This window comes from Lithobates pipiens, unplaced genomic scaffold (assembly GCF_037356315.1).
Source record: "Lithobates pipiens isolate NorthernLeopardFrog02 unplaced genomic scaffold, aLitPip1_a1.2 Scaffold_6, whole genome shotgun sequence".
Classification (NCBI taxonomy): domain Eukaryota; kingdom Metazoa; phylum Chordata; class Amphibia; order Anura; family Ranidae; genus Lithobates; species Lithobates pipiens.
In genome coordinates, this window is record NW_027507881.1 from 10,863,405 (window position 1) to 10,885,525 (window position 22,121).

At 44.3% G+C, this 22,121-nt stretch overlaps 1 protein-coding gene across 7 annotated transcripts in view; it reads right to left on the reverse strand.

Annotated features, from left to right (window-relative positions):
- The window catches only part of LOC143958227 (ras-like protein family member 12), a 101,626-nt gene that overhangs the window by 61,325 nt on the left and 18,180 nt on the right, over positions 1-22,121 (reverse strand). For all 7 annotated transcript variants that reach the window (XM_077467735.1, XM_077467730.1, XM_077467736.1 and 4 more), the window contains 2 exons: positions 18,730-18,856; positions 5,241-5,297 (listed from right to left, as the gene is read on the reverse strand). In XM_077467735.1, coding sequence (XP_077323861.1) covers positions 5,241-5,297; positions 18,730-18,853 — 181 coding nt within the window. In that variant the 5' untranslated portion in view covers positions 18,854-18,856. The remainder of the gene's footprint in view (positions 1-5,240; positions 5,298-18,729; positions 18,857-22,121) is intronic.

A 22,121-nucleotide genomic window follows, 5' to 3' on the forward strand; every position in this document is an offset into this window, starting at 1 on the left:
TCTTTAGAATTTTCTGATTTTCGTTCTTTTGAATTTTCGGATTTACTTTCTTATTTTCATATTTTCTAATTTAAGAAATTACGAATTTTTGAATTTATAAATTGCGATCATAACAAATGACCTGAAAAACGAAAAAACAAAACAAAAAACTAATGAAACTAAAACAAACAAATATTTTGGCAGTGCACATGTCTGCTAATTATTATTCGCTGTGTCTTTCTTCTTCTCCTCCCGGCCAATCAGGAAGTGGGTCCTGGGACCCGATTGGCCAGGGAGTCTTAGGCCAATCTGACCTCAGGACCCACTTCCTGTTTCGCTGGGAGGAGAAGTAACAGCCCCGGCTCTTCCCTTGGCGAGCTGGAGTGAGGAGCAGCATCGGCCTCCTAAGGTAAGGCCACTGATCACCGCCGCCCGTCACCCACGGGGGGGAGGGAGGGGGGCTCTGACCGCCACCATCCATCCATACCCCCCCCCCCCCAATATTGGGCACCACTGTCTTGTACTCTCTACTTGTGTTGCACTCTAATCAGTGACATTCTTCCTAGCTACCTCTGCGGACTACAGAACACCTCCCCTTTTGTTATGGAGAAGAAGAGGAGATCGTTTTTTTTTAAGCTCTGTCCTAGTTAGACAGTTCCCTCCCTTAGATACAATGCAGTGATTGAGTGTAGTCACCCTAAGACTGCATTCACCCCCTTGGCTTTTTAAATCATGGACAGATTTGCTGCGATTCTGCTCGCGATTTAAAAATGCCCTGGTGTGTCTGCATTCATTTTCCTTGGAAGGTCCCTTTCACATGGCTGTTCCAATCGAGTCCGCCTGTTCAGGACAGGCCTGATCGGAAGGTCCATTCATTCCTATAGACAGGCGGGTTTAAACTAAACTAGACATGTGCAATTCGTTTCGTTCCAAATTCGTTTTTTTTTTTACGAATTTCGACAAATTCATTAATTCGGAAATATCCGAATTAAAGAAAAGCTGTTTAACAAATTTTTCAGAATATTCGTAAATTAGAAAATCTGGAATAATAACTAAATTAATAATAATAACTTAACTATTGCTAACAATTAAATTATAGGTATTGGAATTTCCTTTCAAATTTGGCTGTTAGGAAACACATCGAATACGAATTTATTCAAAGTTACGAATTATCCGAAATAACGAATGCTGCATCTAAACAAATGGAACGTAATGAATTAATAATAATAAATAACAATAATAATAATAAAAACGTTTTATTATTATTTATTGTTAATTTGTTCCGTTGCATTTGTTTTGTTATTTCGGATAATTCGTAACTTTGGATAAATTTGTATTTTTTGTTTTCACTAACAGCCAAATTTATTAGTTACATAGTTAGTCAGGTTGAAAAAAGACACAAGTCCATCCAGTTCAAACACAAAAAATAAATATATATACAGTATATCATACAATCCCATATACCCAATTCTATACCCACAGTTGATCCAGAGGAAGGCAAAAAACCCCAGCAGAGCATGATCCAATTTGCTAAAGCAGGGGAAAAAATTCCTCCCTGATCCCCCGAGAGGCAATTGGATTTCCCCCGGATCAACTTTACCTATAAGACCCCATTCACACCTGAGCATTTTGTAGCTTGACGCCTGAAGATACAAAACGCTGGAGGGGAAAAAATCCATTATTCTCAATGGAGATGGTTCACATCTCCACTCCAAGTCGCCTGAAGCCCTACGCCTGAAAGAGGAAGTAAACCCTTCCAAACAACTTGGACCTATAGGTAAGCCTAGATTAAGGCTTACCTGTAGGTCCAAGCAATATCTCCTAAACCTATATGGTTTAGGAGATATTTGCCCGAAAATGGGCACCGCTGTCTACGGCGCATGCGCCGTAGACAGCGGCGCGCAGGCGCACTAAATGCGGCAAATCCAAGAATGGATTTGCCTAATTTGTCGACTCCCGTGCGCATGCGCGGGAGTGACGTCATCGCGGCTTCGCCGTATGGCAGCGGCGGAGCTGCGAGGCGCGACTCCCGTGCGCATGCGCGGGAGTGACGTCATCGCGGCTGCGCCGCTGTGATTCGTCGGAGCTGCGAGACGCCACCAGCAACATGGATGCGGCGGACTACAGGGGACAGCGGCGACTTCGCTGGCTCCTGTGTCAGGTAAGTGACACATAATGAGCTACTATGCGATGTATAGTAGTCCATTATGCTTTACCTTTGCAGGGAAAAAAAGAGGAAGTAAACCCATCAGGGTTTACTTCCTCTTGAAGCTCAAACAAGTTCCGGACCCTTTTTTGTCGTGCGAATCGGGCTGATTTGGGCGTTTTTCTTCTTTTAACATTGGTGACCTTTTGCCCTGCACAAATTCGTGGTAAAAAACGCCGCAAAAAACGCTTGAAAACGCTACACTCAGGTGTGAATGCAGCCTAAATGTCAGTACCCAGTTATATTATGTACATTTAGGAAATAACCCAGGCCTTTCTTAAAGCAATCTACTGAGCTGGGAAGTAAGTAGGGAACTTATTTCCAGATTTTCAAATTTTCAAATATTCGAATTTAAGAATTGCGATCATAATGAATGACCCCAAAAAAATAAAAATGAAAAAGTGCATGTGTCTAAATGGACTTGTGTCTGTTTACACCCGCTTACCTCCGGGTCTGATCAGGCCTGTTAAAAACAAATGGGAGAGGACTCCATCCTCTTCCGTTTAGATGGAGCGGATCAGAGGTAGCCGGGTGTATACGGTATGTACAGCGGAGTCCGTTTACACCCAGCTGCCCATACAGCAGAGCGGGGCCTGTCCGTGTCCGTGTCTGCAGAGACTGAGAGGACACGGATGTGTCATCCACCCAATCAGCAGGGAGTCAGCTCACAGATCCCCCAGACCGGAATGGAATACGCACCATTGTTAAAGGGACCTTCGTCTTCTTTTGTATTTTATTTTTACCTGGTGATTTGGCCAAGTTGCAACTTCTTTTACCCGCTTCAGCCCCCGGAATATTTTACCCCCTTCCTGACCAGAGAACTTTTTGCGGTTCGGCACTGCGGCGCTTTAACTGACAATTGCGCGGTCGTGCGACGTTGCACCCAAACAAAATTGACGTCCTTTTTTCCTCACAAATAGAGTTTTCTTTTTGTGGTATTTGATCACCTCTGCGGTTATTTTTTATTTATTTTCTGCGCTATCAACAAAAAAAAATGGACAATTTTGAAAAAAAAAAAACAATATTTTTAACTTTTTGCTATAATAAATATCCCCTAAAAAATATAAAAAAATACATTTCTTTCTCAGTTTAGGCTGATATGTATTCTTCTACATATTTTTGATAAAAAACGCAATAAGCGTATATTGATTGGTTTGTGCAAAAGTTATAGCGTCTACAAAATAGAGGATAGATTTGTGTCATTTTTATTATTATTATTATTTTTTTGTCATGTCTGCGACATTATAGCGGACGCATCGGACACTTTTGACACTATTTTGGGACCATTGTCATTTATACAGCGATCAGTGCTATAAAAATGCACTGATTACTGTGTAAATAACACCGGTAGGGAAGGGGTTAAATGCTAGAAGACGATGAAGGGGTTAAGTGTGTCCTAGGGAGTGATTCTAACTGTGGGGGGGATGGGCTTCAACTCAACACGTAACAGCGATCACTGCTTCCGATGAAAGAGAGCAGTGATCTCTGTCAGGTTGCTAGGCAGAATGGGGAAATGTCTTGTTTACATAGGCATCTCCCCATTCTGCCGCTCTCTGTGACACGATCGCGGGCCCCCGGCGGACATCGAGTCTGCGGGACCCGCGGGCAAGGAGTACGCGGCGGGCACACACGTGGCCCACAATGCCGCGATTTAAAGGGGAACGTACCTGTATGCCCATTAGCCCAGCCGTGCCATTGTGCCAATGTACATCGTCATGTGTTGGTCGGTAATGGCGCATACTGTAGTCAATAATGCCAGAAACCATAGTTTGTGTGAACAGTTATGGGCATGGGGTTCAGGGACAAAAGTATATGAACTGGGTGAGAGGACATTAAATTCAGCAAGAGGAACGGACAGTCTACAGCTCCTCTTGTGGGAAGCAGAAGCATACATGTAAGAAAAAACAAAGGCGCCTTCTGAGTGCAAACAGAGCAGACTTTATAATACAAATAATAAAACAGTCACATTGAGGTAAAACCGTGTCAGCAGGAAGGAGATTAGTCCTGCAGCGGTGAGTCTCATGATCCCTGTAGGAGCCGCTCACCGGCTCTGTGAATAATAACTAAATAATAATAAAATTCTAGGTATTGGAATTTCCTTTCAAATTTGGCTGTTAGTGAACGTAACGAATACGAATTTATCCGACGTTACGAATTATCCGAAATAATGAATGCCGCATCTAAACGAAAGGAACGGAACAAATTAATAACTAAATAATAATAAAATTCTAGGTATTGGAATTTCCTTTCAAATTTGGCTGTTAGTGAACGTAAAGAATACGAATTTATCCGACGTTACGAATTATCCGAAATAATGAATGCCGCATCTAAACGAAAGGAACGTAACGAATTAATAATAAATAACAATAATAAAAATAAAAACTTTTTATTATTACTTCATTCCGTTCCATTTGTTTAGATGCGGCATTCATTATTTTGGATAATTCGTAATTTCAGATAAATTTGTATTCGTTACGTTCACTAACAGCCAAATTTGAAAGGAAATTCCAATACCTATAATTTAATAGTTAGTTATTATTAGTTAGTTAGTTAGTTAGTTAGTTATTAGTGAGTTAGTTAGTTAGTCATTCTTTCGAATTTTCGGATTTTCTTTCTTATTTTCGAATTTACCAATTTTTCAAATTTACAAATTGCGATCATAACAAATGACCCGAAAAACAAAAAAAAACGAATGAAGTGAAAACGAAAACAAATTTTTTGGCAGTGCACATGTCTAGTCCCAGGCTTTAGACAGGAAGTGTGTTAATGGCCGGATCACCAGTTGAGAATAAAGGAAAAAAAACAAAACAAAAAAGAAAATGAATGCAGCCACCACATCTAAGGATTAATACGTTTCTATATATTGCAGTTTTTTTGGGGGGGGGGGGGGGGGGGTTTAGATACGCTTGAATTTGGTTGAATATCAGACCTACAGAGATAGGGTCTCGTTTATGGCATTGGATGAATCACTGGTGAATAGCAGCTCAAGTTCTCACTGGTGGGGGTTTGGACCCCGAACAAGTCCCCCAGGTAGAATTTGTTAAAGAATACTCACCAAGATAAGGGTCGTATTCACTAATGAACCGTCTGGTCAGGAACTTCACCGTGAGTGCTGGAAAGAGAGGAAAGACATAATGTTGGTTATGTTATTGGCGATATTTTACTAATCATAACTGACAATAATGTTATAGATTATCAGGATACTCAATATCCCAATATCAGGTCAATATTTTAATGTTCACAGGATTCTATTACACACAGGAACTCTGGCCAGCCAGGTTCCCCCAACCCACTACAAGAGGGGCTTCATGGTTGGCCAATTTTGGCACCAAGCAGGGGTGTATGTACAGGGGTCACAGGGGTTGCAATTGTGACCCAGGTCCATGCTCCAGAGGACCCGTGCAGCCCCCTGTACAACTGGATAGGAGGGCAGCAGCATGTAGAGGAACCGATTCCCCCATGTAGCCGCTGAATGCCCGCTTCACCTTCCCTCCCTCCTGCAGGCATTCAGCGGAGGAAGGAAATTGAAGGCATTGGTTGCTCTACATGCTGCTTCTGCCTCCACCCTATCCCTGTCCTGCTCCCAGGGGAGGGCTGGCAGCCTTAGGCCTGAGGGGCAAGTCTAGTCAAGTGGCCCATTAAACCACGAATCAGCTCACCATCACCAATGCCCATCGATGCAGCCTCACTAGTGTCTATCAATGCCGCCTCATCAGTGCCCATCAATACAGCCTCACTAGTGCCCATCAGCTCAGCCTTGTCAGTGCCCATCAATGCAGCCTCACCATAGCCCATCAATACAGTCTGTTCAGTGCATGGGGATTAGAGAGAGAGAGAGACGCTGGATTACACAGAGCGGAGATCTACCGTTGACCCGGTGTGGCTGCTGTCATACGAAATCCTGCCTCCTGGACCAGGTTCTATGATAGATGTCACCAGTGTGCTGTTTATCATAGGACAAAGAGGAGACAGATCATGTGTTCCTAGTATATAGGATCGATCTCCTCCCTAGTCAGTCCCATCTCCCCCACAGTTAGAATGACTCCCTAGGTAACACATTGAACCCTTTGATAGCCCCCTAGTGTTAACCCCTTCCCAGCCAGTGACATTTATACAGTAATCAGTGCGTTTTTATAGCACTGATCGCTGTATAATTGTCACTGGTCCAAAAATAGTGTCAAAAGAGTCCGAACTGTCCACCATAATGTCACAGTCACAATAAAAATTGCAGCATTACTAGTAAAAAGAAAAAAATAATAAAAATGCCATAAATCAATAACCTATTTTGTAGACGCTATAACTTTTGTGCAAACCAATCAATGTACGCTTATCGCTTATTGCAATTTTTTTTACCAAAAATATGTAGAAAAATACATATCGGCCTAAACTGAGGAAACTTTTTTTTTTATTAAATTGGCATATTTATTATAGCAAAAAGTAAAAAATATTGTGTTTTTTTCAAAGTTGTTGCTCTTTTTTTGTTTAAAGCACAAATAATAAAAACTGCAGAGGTGATCAAATACCACCAAAAGAAAGCTCTATGTGTGTGAAAAAATTAATTTGAGTACAACGTTGCATGACCGCACAATGAAAATTGACCTGAGCAGGAAGGGGGTGAAAATGCCTGGTATTGAAGTGGTAAATTAATGAAAGTGTATTTCTTCCAAAAAAACTGTATTTGAAAATACAGTGTGACATAAAATATTGCAACAATTGCCATTTTATTCTCTAGGGTTCTCTGCTAAAATATATATATATATATATAATGTTTAGGGGTTCTAAGTAATTGTCTAACAAAAATACTGATTTGTTGCTTGTAAACAATTGTCAAAAAAAGGTTCAAGCATGAAGGGGTTAATAATATCAGCTCCCAGCTTGAAACAATGGGAAAGAAGTGAGAAAACTTCAAAGTGTAAGACCTTTCTTTTTTAATTAAAAAAAAAAACACATTCACCAAAAAACTTACATTATCTCTGCTCTGTCCTCAGGCTCAGCCTCATGGAGTGACAGTCTGCTCCCCCACAGCCTCTCGTTCATCCTCCTCCAGTGGGCAAAGCTGGAGAATTTTTTGTGCCCAGGAATTGCTATTGGGCTGTTGGCAATAGGGACTACATGTCCCACGATGCTTTGCAGCTGCTGGAGGCTTGGCTGATGGGCTCCCTCCCTCTACCAATGAGGAAGCAGGGGAGGGAACAGAGTGGGTGGCCTGACTGTATGAGCGGAGCTCACACATGCTGCAGTGTTTGGAGGAGAGGGAGAGGGGAAATCTCACACACGAACTGACAGGTCAGGTTGGCTCTCACTCCACTGTCCGTGGATTAGTGTGAGCGCGACCGACGGGAGGTGCGGGAACAGAGCGGCCTCCACTACATAAGTGAGTGCCGCTTGAGCTTCTGCGCCCCTCCCTCTGTCTCAGCTTGCAGCCCCTGCCCTGATCCGACTTCCTCCAGAAAAAAAAAATCGTGAGCGGCGGCTGCCGGCCATTATGCGTATATTGTTAGGGCAGCCTAGGGGGAAATTGCCACCCGCCCCTGCCTGCTCCCCCGGGCCCCTGTGTGCATCCCTGGGCCCCCCCAGTGCTGCTGGGTTTCCTCCTCCCGTCGGCTGATTTAAAGGCAGATTTTACCGGCCCCTTCGTTGTCTTAGTGATTAGAGTCATTGATCGGTACTGTTTAGACCCATGATATTTCACCAAAGCTCCCCATCAGGGGTCCTAAAAATATATGTAAAAAATAAACAAAAATAAAATTGTACAAAAAAAAAAATACAATAAAATAAAATGGTAAAAAAACAATAATAAAAAACGACTGACACCAGTGGTGGAACTACCAGGGGCGCAAAAGGTCGCACTTGCGACTGGTCTCTGGCATTCCACCACTGTGGAAGGACCCCAAGATGGCAGGAAGGTGACCTGCTGTGGGACTGTAATAAAGGGTCCCACAATGGGAGTAAAGGGCCCCCCGGGATCAGTGAGAAAGGCCCAGGTTGGGGGCCAGGGGGGCCCTTCATGGTTTCTTGCACAGGGGCTCTGAAGGTTCTCGTTACGCCTCTGGCGCCAAGCACAAGTCACTCCAGGCCTGCTAGAACACAATCCCACCTGCCAAAGCCGACCCCTCCACCATCTTGTGCCCTGCTCCTCATCATCATAGGCCCCATCACGACATTCCCTGCCATAGACCTTTAGATCTCAAAGAAGGATTGTCCACATGATAGTTAGCTTCACTGCACTTTACTGGAGTTGTTCAGGGAATGGCAAGACAAGACAGTCACAAAGGACATACATTCTGGGGTCACTTGACATTACACAGTCACATGTAGTGGACGGTCCGCAGTAGTCCCAAGTGAAAACATGTGTAGCACCTCACAGCCATCTCCCTACAGTTTCTCCTCTACCCATCTGTACTCACAGGACTGTGTTCTCTGTAGACACCTTTTAGCTGGGTACCTCTCTCCTGGGAACCCTCCAGGAAAGCAGCTTCACACAGGGATCTGCAGCCTTACCTAAAAGGCCTTTTTCAATCCACCCTAGCCCTCACCTCTATAAGTGACAGAATGTCTAAGGCTGGCTCCTCCTACATACAGGTCCACTCCACCGGGCCCCCTGCCCTGTTCAGGGCCCACGTGTGCATTATATTCTGTCAGGGATGGGCTCAGCCCTTCCTTCCTCTGAACTGGCCACTCAGCTGTTGGCTAATTGCCAGCTCCTACCTCTCCACAGTGGCTCACCTGTTGATATCCTGCTCGTCAGTCCTGCCTACTTAAAGCGGAGGTCCACCTTAAAGTGGACCTTCCGCTCATCGGAACCCTCCCCCCCTCCGGTGCCACAATAAGCACCTTTCAGGGGGGAGGGGGGTGCAGTTACCTGGATAATCCAGGTAACTGCACCCACTTCCGGGATAGCTCTCTGCGGAAAGGGGCGTAACTTACGCCCCTTTCTGCAAGTGCCCGCCCCTTCCCGCAAGTGCCCCGCTGCCTGCTGGGAAACACACAGCTCCCAGAGGCAGCGGGGAGCGTCCTTATTGCGCAGCGCGATTCGCGCATGCGCAGTAGGGAACCGGGAAATGAAGCCGAAAGGCTCAATTTCCTGATTCCCATACCCAAGATGGCGGCGGCAGGACCCGACAGATAACCTAGCGATCGGCTTCGGGTGCCGACATCACGGGCGCGCTGGACAGGTAAGTGTCACTATTTTAAAAGTCAGCAGCTGCAGTATTTGTAGCTGCTGGCTTTTAAAAAAAAAAAAAAAATGCAGAGTCCCGGTGGACTCCCGCTTTAAGCATTCTAGTCCAGATGATCTCTGCCTTCGCCTTGGTCAACATCACAGAGACTATCTCCTGTGTAACTGTTTACTATGCTTCAGTATGTGAATGGAGGGGAAGCTCTGTATAGAGCTATTCCTGTCCATTCATTCTGTGTAACTGAGGCTGCAGAGATGGAGATTGAGGGCTGTGTTCCTAACAGTGGCGGCTGGCGTTATTTTTTGGGAGGGGCAAACATCAACCCCCCAGTTGGTTATCAGTAGGTTGCAGGCGGGCGGGCTCCTTTGGCCGGGGTGCGGGCTTCTAAGGGCAGCAGGTTGCGGGCTACTATGGGCGGTGGGTTGAGGGCTCCTATGAGTGGCAGGCAATGGCTCCTGTGTCCTCTCTGCATCACGGCGGCTTCCGCCATGCGGCTCCTCACTCCTCCTCCAAGGCGTTCAATAGGATCGCTTGTTCATTTTTTTGTTTTTTTCCTAAACCTGAAAATTCGTAAATTCTAAAATTTGAAAATTCAGAATTTAGAATTTCGAAAATTCGAATATTCGAAGATTCAAAAATTCAGAAATTCGAAAATAAGAAACAATTCAAAATACCCTGTTTCCCCTAAAATAAGACCTAGTGTGATTGTCGGTGATAGCTGCAATAAAAGCCCTACCCCCCAAATAAGCCCTAGTTAAAGTCCTTGTAGGTCTTCTTTTCAGGGTAGGGCTTATTTGGGTGGTAGGGCTTATATTGCAGCCAACACCGACAATCACGCTAGGTCTTATTTTAGGGGAAACAGGGTAATAACTAACTATTAAATGATAGGTATTGGAATTTCCTTTCGAATTTTGCTGTTAGTGAACGTAACGAATACGAATTTATCTGAAGTTACGAATTATCCAAAATAACAAATGCCGCATCTAACCTCTTCCTGTCCGCGCTATAGCCGATGCACGGCTACAGCGCAAACCTACTTTGCCGGGAGGGTGTCCATAGATGCCCTCCTGTGCTCAAGCCACCTGCACGCCCCCTGTAGAGTCGGTAATCTGGGAAAAAAAAGCTGAGAGGAACATCAGTCCCGATCGTGGAGAGCCTTGGCAGAGGCTTCTGTGCCCACCTATGCCACCTACTAGTGCACAACTGTGCTGCCTACCAGTGCCCACCAGCGCCGCCTACACTGCAGTGCCCACAGTTCCACCTATCAGTGCTCACGGTCTCACCTATCTGTGCCCACAGTGTCACCTATCAGTGCCCACAGTGCCACCTATAAATGTCACCAATCAGTGCCTCATCACCAGTGTTGCCTATCAATACCACCTACCAGTGCCCATCAGTGCCACCTACCAGTGCCCATCAGTGCTACTCATCAGTGCCACCCATCAGGGCCCATCAGTGTTGCCTTATCTGTGCCTATCAGTGCAGCCTCATCAACGAATATCAATGAAGGAGAAAAATTATCCGTTTGCAAAATTTTATAACAAACTATGAAACATGTTTTTTTTTTTTTTTTAATTTCTGTTTTTTTGTTTGCTTGTTTAGCAAAAAATAAAAACCCAAGTGGTGATTAAATACCACCAAAAGAAAGCTCCATTTGTGTTAAAAAAATTATATTAAATTAAATTATAAAAATTTAATTTGAGTACAGTGTTGTATGACTGCGCAATTGTCATTCTAAGTGTGACAGCGCTGAAAGCTGAAAATTGGTCTGGGCAGGAGGAGGAACGGAACAAATTAATAATAAAAAAGAATAATAATAAAAAGTAATTTGTTACGCTCCATTCATTTAGATCCGGCATTCGTTATTTCATATAATTTATAACTTCGGATAAATTCATATTGTTACGTTCACTAACAGCCAAATTTTAAAGGAAATTCCAATGCCTATAATTTAATTGTTTAGTAATAGTTAAGTTATTATTAGTTAGTTATTTCAGATTTTCATATTTTTGGGTTTTCGAATTTTCGGATTTCCGTTCTTTTGAATTTTCGGATCTTCATTCTTATTTTTGGATTCTGGAATTTCTGAATTTCCGCATTTCCAGATTTTCACATTTCGAATTTCTGAATTTCCGAATATTTGAATTTCCAAATATTCAGAAAAATGTATTAAATGGGTTTCCGTTAAACGAATTCGGAACAAAACAAATTGCACATGTCTACCTAGGAGGGCACTACATCATGGCGGGCGGCACAGTGGTGTAGTGGTTCGGGCGGCAAACCCCAAAGACATGCAGGTAGATTAATTGGCTTCTGTCCAAAATTGGCCCTAGTATATGAATGGGGACGTTGGATTGTGGGCTCCTTAAGGGTAGGGACTGATGTGAGTGTGCAATATACAGGGATAGGGACAATTGTAGACACTCATTCAGGTTGAACTGGATGGACTTGTGTCTTTATTCAACCTTACTAACCATGTAACCATGTAGCTACAGTGCCACGGGCTGTAAACCTCTTGACGATGTTGTGCACAGAGGACACAGGAACATGAAGATCTCTGGAGATGGACCTGCAACCTTGAGATTGTCCATGCTTTTCCATAATTTTTGTTCTCAAATCCTCAGATTATTCTTTGCTGCTCTTTCTCTTCTCCATGCTCCGTGTGGCACACAGAGACACACAACTGAAAGGTTGAGTACATTTTTCACCATTTTCACTGGCTGCCGGTGTAAATTGATTTCTAAATTGTCAGCACCTGTTAATTGATACCGGTGAGTTTATTTACAAATTACAGGAGCATCACAAATTTGGAATGTAATTATTTCTTATAATTTTGGTGCCAACAGTTTTGTTGAGTCCTTTCTTTGGAGTTTTGCGTGGAATGTGTCAGATTTCTGCTTTTTGTTTCTCCACATTTATGTGTCATACCGATACAAACAAAAGAAATAAATACGAGAATGCCTAATCATTTGTCATTGCAACAATTTTCTGTGGGGGGGGGGGGGGGGGGGGAGTGGTGCATTATCTGGCAAAATTATTATTTTTTTGGATATGTTTTATACCATAAAGTAAAAAGTAAAAAAATATATATTTTTTTAAATTGTCTGTATTAAAAAAAAAATATATATATATATATTTTACTTTGTGGTATAAAACATATCCAATAAAAAAAAAATCCAAAAAAAAAAAGTCTAATTCCTTCATACAGTCATGGACAAAGATTTTGGCCAATCCAATCAATATGCACTTATTGGCATTTTTTTTACCAAAAATATGTAACAGAATACATATTAACCTAAATTGAAGAAGAAATTATGTTTTTTTACATTCTTTTATTGGATTTATTTTATAGCAGAAAGTAAAAAGTATTGTTTTGTTTTTTTCAAAATTGTCGGTCTTTTTTTGTTTATAGTGCAAAAAATGTAAAAAAAAAAAACACGAAGGTGATCAAATACCACCAAAAGAAATCTCTATTTGTGGGAAAGATAGAACATAAATTTTATTTGGGTACAGAGTTGCATGACCGCGCAATTGTCAGTTAAAGTAACGCAGTGCCGTATCGCACAAAAATGTCCTGGTCATGAAGGGGGGGTAAATCTTCCAGAGGTCAAAACGTTAAAGAGCAACTCCACTTTTGTTGAGCACGGATTTTAGCAAACTTTGTTTCAGATTCCTACCTTTTGTTATTCTGATGTCACTGATTGGAACACAAGAAAGAGTACAAGACAGTGGCGGCTGCTGCTCGATATTTGGGGGGCGCCAAATAAACCTGCCCCCCACGCATGCAGGAGATGGACAGCAGCGATCAGTGCCCCCCCCCCCCCCGCGTGGAAGACAGATAGTGGCGATTAGACAGATGGCGGGGATGCTGCTCCTCGCCCCAGCTTGCTGAGGGATAAGCCGGAGGCCTTTGCTTCTCCTCCTAAACAGAAAGTGGGCCCAGAGGGCCCGGATTGGCCGGGAGTCCTACTCCCAATATTCTAATTTCCGAAAATTCAGAAATTAAAAATGAGAAAATTCGAAAATTTGAAAATGTGGAAAATCGTGAATTCCAGAATCCGAAAATAAGAATGAAGATCCGAAAATTCAAAAGAACGACAATCCGTAAAATCCAAAAACCCCAAAATAAGAAAATCTGAAATAACTAACTAATAATAACGTAACTATTAAATTATAGGTATTGGAATTTCCTTTCAAATTTGTCTGCTAGTGAACGTAACGATTACGAATACGAATTTATCCGAAGTTACGAATTATCCGAAATAACGAATGCAGTGTATTGCTGGAGTTTTTGCCATGTAATGCTATTAATAGGACCATGTTAATAGATTGGTATTTGGCTGAACTGCATAGGTAAAAAAGGCCCGGCGTGGCCATATTCTGTCTCTTCTTGCTGGGACACGTGGCTTGCCAACAGGGATCTGTGGGAGTGAGTCCGGAAGAGCCGCGGCCTGCATCGTGCGAAGCGGAACAGTAGCCACTGAGAGTGTCTTACCACAGTGTGATGGAGCAGCGGTGTGGTCTGACCAGAGGATCCAGAACGCCTGTCGGAGCCAAACGAGGGTCACGGTCATTTTGCAGAGCGGTGCAGCATGATGGAGCTGACTGGCAGCAGGACTGAGACCACCACAGCGGAAGCATCCAGTTATCCAGGCCTGGTGTGGTGAGAGGGCTGCTGCCCAGAAGTTATATACAACACTTCACACACAAAGGCCGCGTACACACGCGGGGACTGTTCGCCCAACTTTGTCCGCTGAACAGTGTTTGGGCGGACAGTCCGCTCGTGTGTGGGCTTTCAGCGGACAGTTTCAGCGGACAGTTTGACGAACAAGGTTTTTCGGAAATTCCGTAAAACTGTCCGCTGAAACCTTGTTTGAGCGAACAGTCCGCCCGTGTGTAGGCTTGTTCGTCAAACTAAGTTCCGCGCATGCTCAGAAAGGATTTACACGCCGAAAGTTATAATGCAGTGTATAGGACGTCGTATTTTTCGTCCCGTCGTACGTGCCGTTCACGTCATCGCGCACGGTTTCAGCAAACTGTTCGTTCGTCGTGTGTGGCCATGTCCGTCCATGCTAATTTTGAGCGGACTGTTTGCCGAAACTGTTTGACGGACAAAGTTGAGCGAACAGTCCCCGCGTGTGTACGCGGCCTTAGACTAACAGTGCAGTGTTGCTGAGACCTGCAGTCCCACAGCAAGGGTCTTATTTAAGTGGACTGAATCCAACCAGGCCTCAAAGATTATACTCCACTAGGTACTGACTGACGGCCTGAGTGTGCTTTCACTGGAGACAGTTATACGTTAGTTCCATAACTGGAATTGCTGTCATCATTCACTGTAGGTCACTTTATTACCTATCAAACCTTTGGATTACAATCACTGCAGTATAATAGCTAGCAGAAGAAAGAAGACCAGAGACTATATCTTCACTGAGGACTTGGTGTCACAGTCACATGCAAAGGACTGCATTATGCCTCCGGGAGAGCTCTTGAGCAATTATACTGTGTTGTGCTTAATTACCTTGCATAGTGTGTCTAGTAAGGCCGTACTGGGAGTGGGAAGGTGACCAGGGTCAAGGCTTTATCACCCTGAGCACTAGTCCCACTTGGAGCCGCGCATGCAGAGGTCATTTAAGGAATCTTTGTAGTGCTAACAATACACAATTATTCATTGCATTATTGTGTTAAGTTGTGTGTTAATATAGTTATTGTAACCACTGTTTAAACCAATTTCAGTAAACTTGCACTCTTGTTAAGTTACAATTGGTGTGAGGCTTGTTCATTCTCCTAACAGGTGGAGCAATGGATGCCCAGGTAATGACAAAGGTATATTATATGCATATTGTTATTGTGGGATTGTTTCTAGTTATTAAGCTTCGCACCAACACTGTTACACAGCTGTGTCAAGTGGGTTGAGCCAAATTATTGGAGGTGGAAAAGCAGAGTACAGGCCCAATCAATTACCAGCAGCTCCTTTTGGGGTAAGTGCTACATGTGGGGGCTCATCCGGGATTCTGTTACTCTGCATTTAAACCCACCCTCTTGGCACCAGTATGGATCCCCTCACTGTGGTCTGGTGGTGCGAGGCAGAAGGCGCTCACTCAGAAGCAAGCATGGCAATTGAACTCCCAGGGGAAGACTGGGAGGAAGAAAGGGTCAAAGAAGTTGTGAAGGCATTGTCCCCAGATAGGAAGGCCCGGGTGATTGCTGTCAGGCCAGATTATGGGACCTCTCACACATATGCACTATTAGAATGGAGAAAGGAAGTTCCTGAAAACTTCCAAGGCACCAGGGTGAAACTATCTGACAAAACGAAACTTTATCTGACACACCCTGCGAGACCAGGTGAAAGCTGTCCCAGCTCAAAACAGATGGAGCCAACATGGCAAGAAGTCAGTTTTCAGTCAACACCGAGGGAAAATGGCAGAGGGCCCCTTAACAAGAAGAAGAGGGCCGTTGTTGAAACATTGAGAGCTCACAAGAGAGGTTCACAGTCAGAACAACAACTGGCTGACCTGAAACAGCAGTACAATGATATACAGGAGAGGTTCCAGGAAACCTCCAGCATGATTGCAGAACACATTAAAGAGCTAAGTGTCATATGCAAGGGCCCAAGATATGGTCATATAACACAGAGACCTGTTTCAGTAATACAGAAATGCACTCATGGCCAGAGGTGACGTTTCGGAAAGATTTCAAGATCGAAGGTCAGATAGGATAGAAGGAACAGAAGGGAAAGTTGTCCTACAAAAACCTCCTGCATCAGATTGACCTGGGACTCTGAAAAGGATATCTTGAATCTCAAATTGTAGATTCTGTAGTCACCACCATTAGTCCAGGCCTAAGTATCAGAGGCATGCTAGAAATGAAAAATGGACTGACTATAGTACAGCTCAGGAGGATAATAAAGAGCTACTATAAAGAGGAAGATGCTGCTGAACTATATCATCAATTGATACATATGGCACAGAGCAGTCAGGAGACTCCTCAGAACTTCTTATTCAGAGCCATCGAATTGAAAGACCACTTGTTGTCTGCCTCAGAAGGGGAAGACTCAGATGAACACTTTGGGGCTGAACTGATCCAGAAGAAATTTCTGAGGTCCGTGGCTATAGGACTGAGGAGCGACTATGCCAAGTTCCAGTTAAGGCAGTACTTTGACGATCCATTCCAGATGAGGTGCTCATTGAAGAGACTAATGAAGCAGCCAAGATGGAAATGGAAAAGGAGAAGAAACAAAAGAGAATCCAGTCCAACATCACAACAAGAACCAAGGGACAACAATCTGATGTTCTACAGGCCCCTTGGGAACCCAGTGTCCTGACGGTGTACGCTGATCAAATGTCCTGGTCCTTACCTATTCAACATCTGCCAAAGTGTGAGTCTGAATTAGGGAAATTGCTTAAGATGCAGAAGGAGATGTTGGAAATGATGGCCCTGTTGTCTGCCAAACTGGTTGAACCAAATAAGGAGGAAGTCCAGGCAGCCAAGACTCCGACGGGTCCTACAGCTGTCCAATACACCAAACAGCACAGAGACAAGCCTCAAACCTTCTGGCACAAAGTTATTTGGAGTGATGAGACCAAAATTGAGCTTTTTGACCACAACCATAAACACTAGATTTGCAGAGGAGTCGACAAGGCCTATGATGAAAGCTACATCATTCCTACTGTGAAACACGGAGGTGGATCGCTGATGTTTTGGGGATGCATGAGTCACAAAGGCACAGGAAATTTGGTCAAAATTGATGGCAAGATGAATGCAGTATGTTATCAAAAAATACTGGAGGAACATTTGCATTCCTCAGCAAGAAATCTGCACATGGGACGTACTTGGACATTCTAACATGGCAATGATCCAAAACACAAGGCCAAGTCCACCTGTCATTGGCTACAGCAGAAAAAAATGAAGGTTCTGGAGTGGCCATCTCCATCTCCTGACCTCAATATCAATGAGCCACTCTGGGGAGATCTCAAACAGGCTGTCTTGCATGAATTGCACAAGAATTTACAGGAACTAAAGGGGGCAATACACGGTATTAAGAACTGGGGTATGTAGACTTTTGATCAGGGTCATTTGGGTATTTTCTGTTGTGATTATGATTTAAAAAGAGTAAACACAGTTGATTGATAATAAATGGCTTCAGCCAAACACTAACCATGAGTGAAAGAAAAGTTTTTGTGTTCTCATTCATATTCTCTGAAAAATGGCCAAGAAATCATAAATTCTGCCAGGGTATGAAAACTTATGAGCACAACTGTATATATGTATTGCGGTCAGAAAGCGGTAGTATCAATCAGACAGGCCCTTATACTACATAGCTATTGGTAGATCTAAAGGAGATTGTACACTCAAATTGTATACTGTATGGTCAGCATTACTCTATCCACTCTATCAAACCTGGACTTGAAATCAACAGAAAGAATCTCCAAAAAAAATATACTGTATATATCAACCATAAAATTATGACCACCCACCACAACCCACCAAGCCATGGAGTCCACTAGCCCTCTGAAGGTTTGCTGTGGTATCTGACACCAAGTCATCAGTAGCAGAACCTTTAAGTCCTGTAAATGGTGAGGTGAGGCCTCCCTGGATTGGGCTCGTTTTTCCTGCATATCCCACAGATGCTGGATTGGATTGAGATATGGAGAATTTGGAGGTCAAGTTGACACCTCAAACTTGTTGTGTTCCTCAAACCCTTCTTTACTAGGCCACCTTCTTCCATTGCCCTGTGGTCCAGTTCTGATGCTCATGTGCCCATGATAGGCACTTTTGGCTGTGGACTCGGGTCAGCATGGGCCCCCTGACCAGTCTGCGGATACGCAGCCCCATACACAACAACCTGCAATTTTCTGTGTGTTCTGACACCTTTCTATTAGAACCAGCACATTTTTGAGAAATTTGAGCTCCAGTGGCTCTTTATTGGATGGGACTGCACAGGTCAGCCTTCCCTCCCCATCTCCATCAATGAGATTTGGCCACCCATGACCAATCACCGATTTTGCTTCCTTGGACCACTTTTGGTCAGTTCTGACCACTGCATTCCACAAGACCTGCAGTTTTGGAGTTGGTCTGACCCAGTTGTCTAGCTGTTACAATTTAACCCTTGGCAGAGTTGCTCAAATCCTTATGCTTGCCCTTTTTTCTGGTTTCAACACATTAACTTTAAGACAACATGTTCACTTGCTACCTAATATATCCTACCAACTTTCAGGTGCCATTGTAACAAGATAATCAATGTTATTCACTTTATCTGCCAAAGGTCATGATGTTATGGCTAATCTGTGTGTGTGCATATATATATATATATATATATATACTCAAACATAGTAGATATGGGAGCTCTCACAGTGATATTTATCTCACCTGACTTCCCGGCTCCTCGACATCCCAGCAGCACCAGGTTGCATTCTGCGTGTGGACTGCGTTCATTTGAAGAGGAGAAGTGGGACGCATGCAGAGCTCTGGGTTTCCCAAACATCATAGACATTATCTATTGTCATAGAAGAAATCTGGGTTAGGTAAGTAAAGCAGCAACAGAAAAAACATTCAGTGTTATATAATGAGTATAACAGGCACCTCTGAGACTTCCTAGGAGGATGCAGGGAACGTATGGTACTCTCATATGATAATATAAATACAACAGCAATCAGTAGACAGGGAGTACATGAGGCATGATACAATCACATGAGACATGCTCTCCATGATTGGAGGTATACAGGAGACATGATCCCCTTACTGGAGGGGAAGTACACAAGACATGATCCCCATACTGGGGGGAGTACACAAGACATGATCCCCATACTGGAGGGGAAGTACACAAGACATGATCCCCATACTGGGGGGAGTACACAAGACATGATCCCCATACTGGGGGGAGTACGCAAGACATGATCCCCATACTGGGGGGAGTACACAAGGCATAATTCCCTTACTGGGGGGAGTACACAAGACATAATCCCCATACGGGGGGGGGGGGGAGTACACAAGACATGATCCCCATACCGGGGGGAGTACACAAGACATTATCCCCATACTGGGGGGAGTACACAAGGCATAATTCCCTTACTGGGGGGGGGGGGGGGAGTACACAAGACATAATCCCCATACTGGGGGGGGGGGAGGGAGTACACAAGACATGATCCCCATACTGGGGGGGGGGGGGAGTACACAAGACATGATCCCCATACTGGGAGGAGTACACAAGACATAATTCCCATACTGGGGGGAGTACACAAGACATAATTCCCATACTGGGGAGGGGGAGGACACAAGACATGATCCCCATACTGGGGGAAGTACACAAGACATGATCCCATACTGGGGGGGTAAACAAGACATGATCCCCATACTGGGGGAAGTACACAAAACATGATCCCCATACTGGGGGAAGTATACAAGACATAATCCCCATACTGGGGGGACTAAACAAGATATGATCCCCATACTGGGGGAAGTACACAATATATAATCCCCATGCCGGGGGGAGTACACAAGACATGATCCCCATACTGGGGGAAGTACACGAGACATGATCCCCATACTGGGGAGTACAATCACATGAGATGTGATCCCCATACTAGGAGGAATACAGGAGACATGATCCCCATACTGGGGGGAAGTACACAAGACATGATCCCCATACTGGGGGGAGTACACGAGACATGATCCCCATACTGGGGGGAAGTACACAAGACATGATCCCCATACTGGGGGGGGGGGGTACACAAGACATGATCCCCATACTGGGGGGGGGGGGGAGTACACAAGACATGATCCCCATACTGGGGGGGGGGGGGAGTACACAACACATGATCCCCATACTGGGGGAAGTACACAAGACATAATTCCCATATGGGAGTCTTTCTCTAAGTCTGGAGTCAATGAGGATGGCAAATGTGATCAACTTTTCCAGCTCAGTGGGTATATCTCGGGCTGCTATCTTATCCTTGATGGTATCCGAGAGACCACGAGAAATGATCCTCATACTGAGGAGTACAATCACATGAGACGTGATCCCCATACTAGGAGGATTACCTGAGACGCAATCCCAATACTGGGGGGAGTACACAAGACATGATCCCCATTCTTGGGGAAGTACATAAGACATGACTCCCATACTGGGGAGAGTACAATCACATGAGGCGTGATCCCCATACTACAAGGAATACAGTAGACATGATCCCCATACTGGGGAGAGTACAAGAGACATGGTCCCCACGCCGGGGAGGGGGGGAGCAGACATGATCCCCATACTGGGAGAGCACAATCACAGAAGGTGAAGGAAAATGAGAAAAAATACTTCAGCTTGGCAGATACCCATTTCATATTGCTGCAGGAATGCACCCACTTAAGAGCCGCTAGTAAATTTAGTCCTATTCCCCCCTCACAGCACACGCAGCCTGGCACATAGCATTTTCTGCACCTTTCCACTGGTTCCAAAGAACAGTTTAGGGGTTTTCTTTTTTGTTTTTTTAATGGGAACAATTGGAACTTGGATAGGGAGAGGGAGTATGGGATACCCCGATAAACTGTAGAACTTAGCAACTTGAGGACTCTCCAACCTTCTGCCTGGATTGTACAGAAAGGAATGTCCCACAAGATCTCTATACTGGTGGTAACCTGTACTCCTTCCAGAGCTAAAAGCTACACACAGTCACTAACTACTCAGCACTGGGGTAATTTATTCACATTAATTTGCTATTGTCAGACAAGTGGGTGGGCTGAGGGCGCAGTTCTCTGCGCCCTGAGCCCACCATTTGTTGAAGCCAATTAGAGCCTCATTAAACCCCATTAAAATCCATGCCTCCAGTACCCTGCATGTAGATTAGAGGCCGAGCACATGGATTGGATGGGGGGGCGGCGCACCTGCGCCCTGTATTACAGGCTGCCACTGGTGCCTGGGTTTCTAACTGGACACCCAGCCACCTTACAATGTTTCCTTTCACAGGGGAGCAAACAGCCGTACCTGTTCACCATATAACCCAGGATATTGGTCCTGAAGAATGCTCATGCCAGTGCCCTGAAATAGATGTTTTCTAAGCTAAAGGCATACCTCCCAACTTTTTGAGATGGGAATGAGGGACACCTATCGGCAAAAGCATGCAGGCATAGGACACACCCCTCACCAATCCCTCTTAAAGGAGAATTGCACAAAAAAACAACATTGGTTAAACCCACAAGTGCTTTTTTTACCACTACTATTCCTTGACCTCTGTATTGTCTGACCTACTTCTGCATCATGATTTAACCGTCTCCATATGTCCCAACTCTCCAAACCCAACTCCCCCATTAATCAGACCAGACTGAGTTTGGAGTAAAGGGCCAACAGGCCTTGATTTATTTAACCAAAATAGAAATATATATATAAATAACAAATATAACTTTCAATAAATAACCATAACTTGTAAACATTCCAGTAAACTGTATCCTGGGTCATAGCATATAATCGACCCTACTGGTCACTGCACATTACCTTTTAACCTCTTGACCTCCAGACGGAATCCCCTGTCTCGGAGGCTATCCCAACCAATGCAGTGACCTACCCGTTTTTACTCTTCTATTAACCCCATGTAACCGTGAAGTACCAATCCAACCACCCCCATCACCATGGATGGGTACCACCTATTCTCCACCTGTACCACTTAACCTTCTCAACTACCCCCCAGGACACTGCCAATCCAAAACCAACCTTTGCCCAAAACCCGTCACAAAAAAAGGGAGGGTGGGTGGGAATCGCTTCCTCCTCCGCTCTACAC